The 12,815-nt window shown below is 33.6% G+C and overlaps 1 protein-coding gene across 2 annotated transcripts; it reads left to right on the top strand.

Annotated features, from left to right (window-relative positions):
• The first annotated feature begins 547 nt into the window (after positions 1 to 547).
• Positions 548 to 2,031, top strand: LOC110107487. 2 transcript variants are annotated; one of them, XM_020837762.2, is made up of 2 exons: positions 548 to 1,297; positions 1,699 to 2,031. In XM_020837762.2, exon 1 carries the CDS (start codon positions 626 to 628, stop codon positions 1,289 to 1,291), a length of 666 nt encoding a protein of 221 aa, XP_020693421.1. In that variant the 5' UTR covers positions 548 to 625; the 3' UTR covers positions 1,292 to 1,297; positions 1,699 to 2,031. The 2 variants fall into 2 exon arrangements, with proteins under 2 accessions (XP_020693421.1, XP_020693419.1); XM_020837760.2 differs by having other exon boundaries at positions 548 to 1,303; positions 1,699 to 2,029.
• The last annotated feature ends 10,784 nt before the right edge of the window (positions 2,032 to 12,815 follow it).

Below are 12,815 nucleotides of genomic sequence, written 5' to 3'. Positions count from 1 at the left end.
TTTCCGGGTCAGGTTTTTGTGTCGTGTCAAATATTGACACCCCTATTTATAACGACTTTTTTATTGTTTCTAACCATTTTTAAATGCAAAAATTAAAAATTTTCTACTAAAAATTTGTTTAAAAAAGCTGTAAAAAAATCATCCCAAATAAAACTTCAATGATTTATCAAAACTAATTTTTTTTTTTCTAAATCAGATGCGGATCATAAATAATTTCACTATAATTTTACAGTTTGTTGAAATAAAAAATTACTTTTACAACCTTTAAGTCAAGACATTTATAGATCCACAACCGAAGTTTATCAATCTTTTAAAAAATTACTTTTACAACCTCAAAGTCAAAGTTTTAACTTTTAGGTTTTAACTTCTCATTTTTTCAACCTCGCCGGACTCGAGGTTTTCATCTAACGGAGACATTTTCATGTGCATTTTTATTCTTAATTACGTGAAGAGAAATGTAATATGTTATATTTTTGAGGGTCTCCATGTCAAAACGCCAGAATATTTATGCCCCCCTGCAACAGAACCACTACAATAAGAAGGATATCTTCTCCCACTACAGCAGAGAAGACTACCCTCCTCTTCCGTCCTCCCTCTTCAATTGCTCAATTTTAGCCCTTCTTTCATGAAAAACATGGACTCCAAGTCGAATCCAAAGCTGTATCTTCTCACCGATCATACAACCGAGACCCCACCACCACCTCCGGCCTCATCCGACGGCCGACAGCCACCTCCCCGGCGGCCATCCTCTCGAACACCCTCGTTCTCCAGCTCCGCCTCCTCCCTCTCCGGCTCCCCTTCCTCCTTCTCTACCTCCTCCTCCCATTCCCCCTTCCACCGCATCCTCCCCTACTCCTCCATCCCCTTCTCCTGGGAACGCCAGCCCGGCATTCCGAAATCCCCCTCCACCACCGCCACCCCCGCCACCGGCGACCGCAATCCCCTCCTCCCTCTCCCTCCGCCTGTTAGATCCGTCTCCGGAATCAGTCAGAAGAAGCGATCCGCCTCCGACGTTGATCCATTTACTGCTGCACTCGTCGAGTGCGCTAAGGATGCCCCCGGTGTTGATGCGATGTGGTGGCGGCGATCTGATGAATCTGTGGGAACAGTAGGTAAGATGTTAGGGATCTGTCGCCGTACAATAATGCCCGATCGAGTTGGTTTCCTCGACCTTTTCGCCTCCTTCAACTGCAAAACCTCGTGTTCAGTATCTGATGCGACGATCGTCGTTCCAAGATCGAGGGTTCGGGCGGCTAGTTCGTATGGGGTGTTGGACCGGCGGTCGGAGTGAAATTTGGTAGGAGTAAGTACATAGATTACTGTGGAAGTAAGGAATACAGTTTCTATTGCAAGTATTTTTTTTCCCTTATAAATCTCTGTGTAATTCCTTCCTGGCATAAAAAAATTTTGAGAAAAAAAAATTGAATTAGGATATCTTGATTGAAATTCAATGGAAATTTCCTTTATATTTATCAAATTTATTTCGAAATAAATATATTATATGATAAATTTTACAATCTAATAAAATTTAGGTAGGATAGTTAAGAATATATCAAATTTTCTCTCTAAACCAGTAATGGAAGTTAGAATTTGGCATTCACGTATAGTATCTGAGTGATTCCTTTCCTGTCCAATTAACCTTCTGTAATTTTCATCTCAGCCAATTTTTCTAATCAAAGGATGAAATAGCTTGTACAGAACAATATTGCATCAGTGCAAAAGAGCTATGAAGCCAGAATTAGCCACAAATAATATTTGGACAACTAAGGGGGATGATAAGAAGTTCTCAATCTGCAGGAAGCATTATTATCAGATTGGTTTGTTCTCTAAGCATGTTTACAGCTTATGATCCTGAATGATTCAAATTGAAAGGGTAATATCTGCTGGAGGAACAACAAGCATTGCCAAGTGATTGGAGGACTATCCATTTGTGTATTATAAGCTCAGAATATTTTGACCAGATTTTAAGTTGGAGGGTCATAACCTTGTCAATTGATTTTGACCAAAACTTTTCCATCTAAGCTTGTATGTTGTATTTGAAAAGTTTTAAGTCAATCTATCATCTTCAAATTTTAATAATTTGTGTTAGTTTGTGTCTCAAAATTATTATAATTTAGTATTAGCATCAGTACACTTGATCTCAAAACTCCGCAGTCAAGTATGTTTGAGCATAAGGCCATGTCCAACCGAAAACCCATTTTCCACTCTAAAATATCGTAAAATTTCAAAATGTGATAGTTCATCTCCAATGAAATTCCTTTTTTTTTTCGTGCGCTTCTTTGTGAAGGTAACCATCTGTCCTGTTTCGCATCGTTTTTTTTTTTGCGTAGGTGAACAATCCGACGTCAATATTGACGTCCCATTCTCCACCTGATTTTTGGCGCGATATTTGGAGTCGAATGCAGTGATTTGCGGACAGCATACAATGATATGCAGTTCAGTTGGAGATGATCTAAGTGACATTAAGATGGGTGACTTCTATGGTGTATTGTATGGTTGAGCTTGATAAATAGTACAAAGAGTTCATTTTAAGAATGACTAAAATAATTGGATGAAATAACTAATTAAGTTATTTTGGTTCATAAAAATAAGAAATGCTATAAGACCCGGTCTCTTTTTTTAATTATTTCAAGTAGTCAGTGCTCTCTTATTTAAATTCATGCTTAAATGAGAATGCTACCTAACCTCAGTGTCTGAATTATCCAGAAGAAGTCAAGTGCTAAAGCCTTCCTCGATCGATAAATATATTTATTTGTTTATATGTATTCTTCATCGACGATGGAATCAAGTAGGGGGCGAAGGGTGAGACTTATCTCTCTAAATTTGTCTCATTTTTATTAGGCAAAGTACACTTAGGCTTGTTTGGGACGGCTTTTTTTCTGCTTCTTAAAATAATTTTTTAGTAAAAAAATTAAAAATTTTATACTAAAAAGTCGCTTCAAGAAGCAATTAAAAAGTCGTCTCAAACGAAATCTTATTCTTTTTCTTTAAAATTGACACTTTGTCAACATTCGAAATTGAGCTTGTTAGATGTAAGGGTGATTAGGAAAAAGATGTGGGGAGTTAGGGAATTCATGAAAATAAAATTGGGGTTGAGATTGTCTTCTTAGTTAGTTGTAGGAGATGGCAATCTCTGCAAAAGATGTTGGGGAAAATGGCAGGAAAGTCGGGCAACGCCAATTGGCGGATGTTGTGTCAATGAATGTGTAACGAATGATATTGGGTGGCTCTAGTTGGTCAACATTTGATGCTTTAGACCAATAAGAGGTAGTGAGAGGTAACAAAGAGTATTAATAATTTGACGTCAATAAGCAACATGAGTTGGATCTTGATGGACATCATGAGTCTAATTTTGGCGGATATTGTACGCTGGATTTCAGTGAATTTCAATGTTAGTTGACAACCAAAATTAGGTTAGGCAACCTTGTGCTTTAATGTTGGTTAATTGCTAATGTCGTATAACAAGTGAATGCTAGTATTGATGTTGTTGATATAGAGCTACTCTATCATAAAAAATGGCTTTCGCATCGCTTTTGAAGGCTGTCCCGTGGGTTTTAACCGCTACTAAAAATCTTGTAGTCGTTCCAAAATCGCTACAGGACCACTGTAATTGGTATGCGCCGCAAGGAGTTTTCAATGCCTTTTTTTATTCAGATGTTTTTGACCCCATGTCAAGTTCGACTCCCACGAACTTGTGCTTTTTTCAATTGCCTCAATAAGACTCATTTAGACTATTTATGTAAAATTGGGAGTTTGTAAGATTTAAATGTTCTTTTAATATTTCTAATGAAATTTATTTAAGAATCATATCAACATCTATTTTTATTTTATATAAATAAGATCATATTTTTACCCTAAAAAATACATTAATTTTTATTATAATTAATATTTTCTTTATTAGTTATTTATCATAATTAGAAAAATATGATAAATCATAAATAAAGAAAATAATTAATTCTAAAAAATAATATAGTTATTTTAAGATATATATATATATATATAATCAGCCATCTCTTTATTTTATAATTCTAATAAAAATAATAATATAATTTTTTCGCATGCAACTTGTGCTTAATATATTAATTATCACAGGAAATTTTTCCGATCTCATCATATATCAAAATAAATAGACTCGCATTCCGAGCATAACAAAATTGTTTTCACAAACCATTATTCCTTTATTCATGCTTGTGGATTTTTTTTCTTAAAATATGTTTATCATTGATATTAGTTGGAATAAAAAATTACATGAAAATATTCAGATGTAAAATATGTTAAGATGGGCTTAAATATTGGATTAATTTTTAAATTTATATGAATTACACTAATCTTAATGTAAATTTAAAAATATTTAAGCTCATCATATATAATGCAAATTACGTCAAAAAATTCATATTCAAGAGCTAATCTTAAATAAAAACAACAACGCAAGCTCGTGACTCAGGTGCTGATTCCATGACAAGTTTAGCGCCCAGTCGCACGGGCGACTACACCTATTTTTAAAATTTATTATTATTTTTTCTTAATTAATTTTAAAATAACAAATACTTTAATTTTTTTTCCAAAAATGATGGGACATTGTATAATTATATGAATATGAGTGTAAATATTTTAATAAATCATGTATGCACTTTTCTACCCTATCTAGAACTACATTGGCTCAATTAATTAAAAAAAAAAAAAAAAAATTGGCTCAATTAATTAGAATTTTTTATTTTATATCAAAAAAGAGCTATTTTTAATACATTCAAAATGAGAAATTTCTAAGAGGGACAAAATAAAATGAATAAAAAAAAATATACTAATCGATCAAAGAGCAAAATAGATTTGATTTTTAAGGTATCACACTTAATAAAATTGACAATACTATACATATGAGGAAAAAAATGGAAAATGTTTTATTTTAATTTAATAAAAAGGACAGTCTCAAACTAGTCAAAATAGATCAACTTATAAAGGTAACCTAAATTGGAAAAATTGATAGCCCAATATGAGAGAAAAGAAAATGAAAAAAATTAGTTTATCAAAAATCAGTAGCTCCAACGGTTTGCTCGTATTTCAATCAGATTCCTATTTAGACTTGATATATCATAAAAAAAAATTATATTGTTTGAGCATGAATCTCCAGACAAATTCAAATTGAAAATTTTCAAAATTAAATTTGAGGTCATCCGAACTCCAATTTCAGTAAATTATAATCGAACTTAATGTCTTGAAAATACGAACCCAACAATACCAAATTTGATCCTATATGAGCCCAAATGGATCCAAATTGAGGGCCTGAAATACGTTTAGAAGGTTCAAAGCATAAATTGGATGACTAAATATTATCTAAATATGAAATTCTTATAGTCTAATTGAGTAGCTCGACGAGATAAACCCAACGAGCCCAAGATCTTAGAATGCTGGCATCATTAAAACATTTAAATACTTGATCAAGGGAGTCGATATCGGCCGTCCATTCTAAGCATTCCAAACATGTCCTTTGTTGCGGGTTAGAATATACACGGCGATAGAGTTATAATTCCACGTCTTAGCATTACATGGATATTCAACTCACACATAGAGAACACTATTTTTTACGTGGAAAAGCCGGGAAAATGGAAAAACTACGGGGCCTAGCCGAGTTGAAATGATTCCACTAGAATTTGGGAAAAAGTACATTGGCCTGACTTGTCCTAAAGACGACTAGATTATAAATGTCAACTGAAAGTTTTGCAAAAATCCAGTGTCACTCCAACGTCATGTGGTGGTCCAGCAGCACTCCGGTGCCAGGCAATGGTCTAGTAGCGGCACTTCAGGGTCAGGGGCACTCCGATTTTGGGTGGCACTTCGACGTCCTTTGATGGTCTGGTGGTGATTCGACAGAACGCTGGCGTCCTTTGGTGGTTCGGCGATGGCGCGGTAGAACTCCGGAGTCCCTTGGTGTTCTAGCGATGATACGACAGAACCCGGTGGTGGTGCGGAAGAACTTCGGCGGTGGTCGAAGAGGAGCTAGGAGGGTGGAGTTCATTCTCTTCCTTCTTCTTTCTTGGCCCCCCATAATTTTGGACCATTTTATGGGCATTTGAATGTCTTAGTGATATTGAAATTCAGTGATCTTTGGCTCGTTGGATTTGTATCGTCGAGCCGCTCGATTCTACTATAAGCATGTTATGTTTGGAAACCATTTAGTAATCTAAATTGTGGTTTGAACCTTCTAATAGTGCTTTGGGTCCTTGGTTTGGACCCATTTGGAATGAGTCGAATTTTGTGTCGTTGGGTTTGTATTTTTGAAACGTTCAGCTCGACTATAATTTTGCAGTAATCAGAGTTTGGATGGTCTCAATTTTAATTTTTAAAGCATTCAACTTGATTTTGCTTCAAGATTCGTGCCTGATTAAGATAATTTTTTGATGATGTATCACCCATTATCTTCTCCTTATTTATTGGTCATGTCACCTCCATAAAACTATAATTGTACCCCTCATTCTTCACTAAGGGGAGAGCAAGCAAGAGAAAGAAGAGAAGAGAGAAAACAAATATGAGAGCGCTCTTGCCACCCGACTCCTCTTCGACCACCGCCCACCCACAGACCTACGTCGGACTTCCTCCTGGCCACCGACTATCATCAGACTTCTATTCAATTGTTGTTTGACTTTCGATCTACCATTGTCGGACTTCTGCCACTTCCTAGACTACTGTAATCTACCCTTACTCAAGTTTAGAAACGATCTTTGTAATTTATTCAAACACTAGTTGTATCGTATCAACTGGGCATGCCCTTATAGTTTTCATTTTTTTTCAGGATTTTTTACATAAAAATCTTTGTGTTTTCAATTTCTCTATTTGTGAATTATATACACGTGTAACGCTAAGGCATAAAATCCTTTTACTAATACTCTAGCCCGCAACAAGACTCAAAGAGTTAACTTATAAAAAAGAAAATCTAAAGATTTTCCTGCACATTCTGTTTATTTTTTTTATTTGGATATTATAATAGATTTTTTTTTTCTTTTATATAATTCCTCGGGTGCTCTATTTTTAATTAATCAAATATAAGAGGAAGTTTTATCTTACAAAATTATTTATGATAGGTTAAACTCATTGAGTTATTCTTTATGCAAATTTAGATATTATTTGTTGATTTATTTTTTATTTTTTATTTTTATTTTTAGTTGTTGTTTGTTGGTAAAATGTTTAAGTTCAAATATTTAGGGTTTCCATATTTCATATGAAAAAAAATTGTGAAAGGATATCTCAACACAATTTTTGAAGGGATCAATTTAAATGCCTTTAAATTTACATTGAGATTAGTGCATGTCATAATATAATATTTAAGCATTAATCTTAATACAAATTCAAAAGTATTTAAGCTCATACCGACATAATTTGTATCATAATATTTTTATATAATTTTTTTTAATTCCATAACTCCCCGTCTTGCTTATGAGGTAAGGAAAGAAAATCCGATGAAGGCTTCGTTTGGGGCAGCTTTTTTACTGCTTCTTAAAAAAGTTTTTTAGTAAAACAGTTTTCTAAATTTTAATTTTTTACATTAAAAAGATGTTTTAAAAAACAATAAGAAAATTATCCTAAACAAAGCTGAAACCCTAGTTTTGATTGCTTAAAAAGAGCATTAGCTCCGTTAGGTTATGGAACACTCAATTACATGAGCACAATTTCATAGAATTGCATGATTTCCTGCCGGAGATGATGGCTTTCAAAGTATATTTTATATAGGAAAAAGAAAATTAATTATAAAAATATAAACCAATTAATAAAAAAAAATATAATTTTAATCTATCAATCTAAGTATTTATTTAATATCTTTATTATCAAATATAAATTAAAAAATAAATAATTATTTAATTTGCCAATCTCATATTCTACACGATATATCTATCATACTTATGCTTCTAGCATTAGAATATTTTTTTGAAGTGTGCAAGATATTAAAAATTGATATAAAAATATAAAATAAGATATTAAATGTAATTAAATTATTGATAAATCAATTTACTGTTAATGAGCTTTTCTTAAACAAAAATAAATATGATCATAATCATAAAAAAACAAGCAAGTCAATATTCAAATTTATTCACTTATACATCAAAATTTAAAATTTTAGTTCAAATTTAATTAAATAAATGAGATAATGTTAATGAATAAAATATTTAATTAATTATAGCCCAAAGAAAAATCAATCACATAATATAATTATGAGACCATATCCCATTCATAAAAAATTAGATTGCATAGCTTTTCACAGCTGTAACTTAAGGCTTAGGCTTCATTTGTGATAGCTTTCTTATCGCTTCTTAGTTAAAAAACTTAAATTTTTGTACTAAAAAGTCACTTTAAGAAGTAGGAAGAAAGTTGTTCCAAATGAAGTCTTAGACTTCGTTTGGTATGACTTTCTTACTACTTCTTAAAGCAAATTTTTAGCACAATTTTTTTAATTTTTGTATTAAAAAATTAATTTAGAAAGCAATAAAAAAAATTTCTCAACGAAACCTTAATTTGAAATAGCCTTTTTTCAGCCTTTCAAAGTAACTTTTCACTAAAAAAATTTATAATTTTAAAAATTTGTGCACTAAAAAAAAGATATATTAAAGAAAGTCTTAGATGATCTTTTCAAATTTTTTTAAAATTTTTTTTTAAGATGAGCTTTTCAATGACAATTCTATCAAAATAATAATTATTAATTCATTATTTATACTGCATGATATTAAAACAAATAAAAATAAAATTCACTAATCATTTTCTTAAATAGCATTTCTATCATTTATACTCATTTTAATATATTTCTATATTCAATAAAAATAAATAAATCTTAAATTAATATTAATTAACTTGTAACCATTTTTTAATATTTAAAAGTCAAATTAATTAAAGAGTCAATGCTGTTTCGCGCTCTTTATTTCGCTCTATATCTGATATATAAAAAAAAAAAATTATCATAATTAATTATTAAGCAGGTAGGAAAAACGTAACGTTGTGGAAAGTGTCTCGGCCTGCGATGCCCTAAACGACAATTAGAAAGAGCTGGCGGTGATTTATTAATATTACTCCCTTTAATATATTATTATTATATATTTATTTTCTCCAAGATATAGGCTTATAGATGCACCTTCTCCTTAGTTATATTCATTTTTTTGGTCAGAGTGGCACTTCACTAAATGTACAACGAGTTCAAGCTTTATATTCGCTCCAATATGACATATTAGTGGGCTGTCAATATACGAAATTTCGATCCGGACTCGATCCGGAAAATTCGGGTTGGAACCCGACCCATTTTTTAAGGTCCGGGCTCGCAGATTCGACCCGTTTGAAAAAATGGGTCGGGTTCGGGTTGACCCGATGAGTTGTCGGGTCAACTCGGAAATCTGTTTAAAATGACTGCCAGCACCGCCAACCCCAGCCAGCCGTGCACTCGTCGTGCAGTGCACCCAGCCAGGCTAGCCAGCCGCGCACCCGCCACCCCAGCCAGCCGCGCACCCGCGCACCCATCGCGTCCCGCACACCAGGCATCCCGCGTCCCGCGCACCAGCCGCCCCAGCCAGCCTGCGTCTGCGTCGCCTCCGTCGTCGCGACCGCGCGCGGTCTCCTTCCCGTGTCGGGTCGGATCAACCCGACAACCCACCGGGTCGGGTCCGGGTTCGAATATTCGACCCATTTACCTACCCGGGTCGAGTTAGGGTCGACCCGATTGAACCCGGGTCAGTTCCGGGTTCGACCCGAATCCGACCCGTGACCCGAAATTGACACCCCTTATTAAGCTTCTCAAATATATTTTCAATCAATGTACTATGAGTTCAAGCACTATATGTGCTCAAATATGACACATTCAGCTTCTCGAATATATTTTCAATTAATCTGCTACGAATTCAAGCCACATATTCGCTCAAATATGACTCCCATAGAATTCTCAAATATATTTTCAATCAATGTGCTACGAATTCAAGCAATATATTCGCTCGAATCTGACTCATCAGTATTCTCAAATATATTTTCGATCAGCATGTTGCGAATTCAAGCATTACATTCGTACTTTAAGGCTTAGATTTTTCTTCTTCATTGATATTGATTCTCTCCTATTCCTCTCCCTTGAATTTTTTAATGTTGTCATGCTTATAGTTTAATTTAGATGAATAAATAAAACCTTACTTGCACTTAAAAAGTTTAAAGTGAGTAACTTATTCAACACTATTCATTTTTATAATGTATGCAATGCTTGACCTTTAATCAAGGTTATGCTTGACAATGTATTGTTACATTGGTTTTTTTTATTATGTTAATTATGCGAAATAAAAATCATTTTTTGAAATAAGAATATAAATAATTTCATTTTTTTTATATTATTACGGCAAGCAACCTTGTGGCCATCACTACCCCGATCATTTAGGTTGAATCCCGTCAGGGGATGCTGCCCCCTTGGACCCTCGACATATTTGTGAAACGTACAACGATCAATGATATAAACAAACAGGGGTAGAGTCAAATTCAAGGCAACTCCAACATACATTTTGCAGAAATTGAATTATTAATCAATTACTTCATTTTGATTTTTTTTTCAAACAAATCATCCATACTTCAACCTAAATTTTGTTTAAGAATAATTGTCATTATATAAAATGTTGATAATATATATTTTTAAATGTATTATGTACTCAAGTACAAATGATCATTAGTCACTACTAAAATGATATATATCTAAACTTTTACTTATAAATTTGTCCCCCATAAAAATTAAGGTCGGATTCGCCCCTGCCGCCATTGACCTAACTAACCTCTCCTTAGGTTGCATTCATTGATATCATAAAACCTAAATGTGTTTTGTTCATATAATAGATTACATTACACCAAATCATGTCTTACTAATTGTAAAACAAATAACTTAAAATAAATAAGTTATTAAAATTTTAATAACAGGCTTACATTAGAGTAGTGTTAGACAAATACAAGATTTTGCATATAACTAAGTTGATTTTAGATTTCTGAATATAGTATGTTGAATAGAATGTAAATAAACACACAGTGCATTACCAAAAGTAACAGAACTCTAGCCCTTATTTATTCAATTAAGAAGTCTCCCATTCCAAATTCTAGGCCTTTAGGCCTCACAGTACTTTCAACACATTCAAAAATTTTGCAACGAAACTCTGCCGATATATAATAGAACTCCAAATTGAGCATTCTTCAAACTCCTTAGATATAGACATAGTGTCATACAGAGATGTACAAATATATCAATTATGTCGTATAAATAGTATAGTTAAGCAGATAAATATAAATTTAACTATTAACATAATTTTAGAAATTTTACCATATGGGTATCATTTTAGCAGTCAGATCTATAACATCGTAGCTAAAATTTGGTGATTCAAAATTCCACCAAATTACTAAAGAGTGCATAATTACATTTCAAGGTTTTAGTTGTTCTACAATATTTTTTTTCAGTACTTGAATATTTTTCTATAATTTTAGAAAAGCCGCTTTTCAAAAGTATATGACAAAAATTTTATAGAAAAATACCTAAATATCTAGACTTATATTCTCTATAACATACCAAAAGCTATGTGAAGAAAGTTTCATCAATTGAAAATTATTTCAGTTTAAACACTAAAAATTTATATTATAAATCAAGAAAACTCACAAAATCGTTGAATTATTAAAATTGAGATAGTAAAAAATGTAACCCACCTTGAACCAGATAACTATCAGAATTGAGCCTACAACAAAAAAATGACCCAAAGTAATCCAAATACAAGCTTTCTCTCTCTAAAATTCTCCTCTCTCTCTCTCTCTCTCTAGCTGGCTCGTTTGGGGAAAAAATGAATTCATTTGGTTAAAATGATATTTTATTATTAAATTTGGGGTTGGCTCCGCAATGCCCGACCTTGCATGCCACAGTGCTCCCTCTGGGAAGGCCCTATGCCGCAGTGCCGCAGCTCTTAATTAAATTGACAAAAATACAGGAAGTTTGAAGTCGCGGCACTGCCTACCCCAATGCGTAGTGCCCTAGTAAAAAAATTTTAGATTAACCAAACATGAAGACAGACCCCGAAATCCACTTCAGATTAGATTTAAACACTCACATACATACAAAATATTCCCATTTACATCCTGGCTCCTATGTTCTCTTGTCGGATAAGAGTTCCCTTCGCTACGTTTTTTCGCTCTGCTAGGGTTACGAGTTTGGCGGCGTCTCTTCCTTCGCAGCGAGGCTCTCCGATCGTTCCAAGGAAGATTTCTTCTTCTTCTTCATTTTTTGCTCGGTGCTTTTGTTAGTTATGGAGAGTAAAAGGCTTTGGATCCGGGTTTTTTATCTGGTTCGTCTGCTTCTCGGTCTTTTCGTGATGCCCTAGCGAGTTCATCTGCTTCGAACTCATCTTTCCCTGATCTAAAGGTTTCGTCCTTCCGGGGCCTTCCTTCACTATGGATTTCAGATGAGGAAGTGCTGGCCCTTGCCTCCTCTTTTGAGTTTGCTCTGGTCGGTAAATTTCCGACTCATCGTCCGTCTTTGGAAGCTATTCGAATTTTTTTTTAATCTCAAGCTTAATGGTGTTTTCTCTGTCACTGTTCTTAACTCTAAGCATATTCTGATTAAGTTGGAAAACGACATGGATTACTATCGTGTGTTTGCCCATCGCTCTTATTTCGTGAATAACTGTTTTATGAAGATTTTCAAATGGACTCATACATTTGACATAAATGTTGAATCCCCTTCTATTCCTATTTGGGTTTCTTTTCCTAACCTTCGGCAACATCTCTTTGCTCCAAGAATTCTATTTGGTCTTGGCTCCATGTTTGGTAAACCATTAAAAATTGAT

The sequence above is a fragment of the Dendrobium catenatum genome, unplaced genomic scaffold (genome assembly GCF_001605985.2).
Source record: "Dendrobium catenatum unplaced genomic scaffold, ASM160598v2 fragScaff_scaffold_1105, whole genome shotgun sequence".
Lineage (NCBI taxonomy): Eukaryota > Viridiplantae > Streptophyta > Magnoliopsida > Asparagales > Orchidaceae > Dendrobium > Dendrobium catenatum.
This window is presented reverse-complemented; position numbering and strand designations above follow the sequence as displayed.

Excerpts from the sequence above, each read along its gene's own strand:
- LOC110107487 (XM_020837762.2), top strand. The coding sequence starts at position 626 with ATGAAAAACATGGACTCCAAGTCGAATCCAAAGCTGTATCTTCTCACC.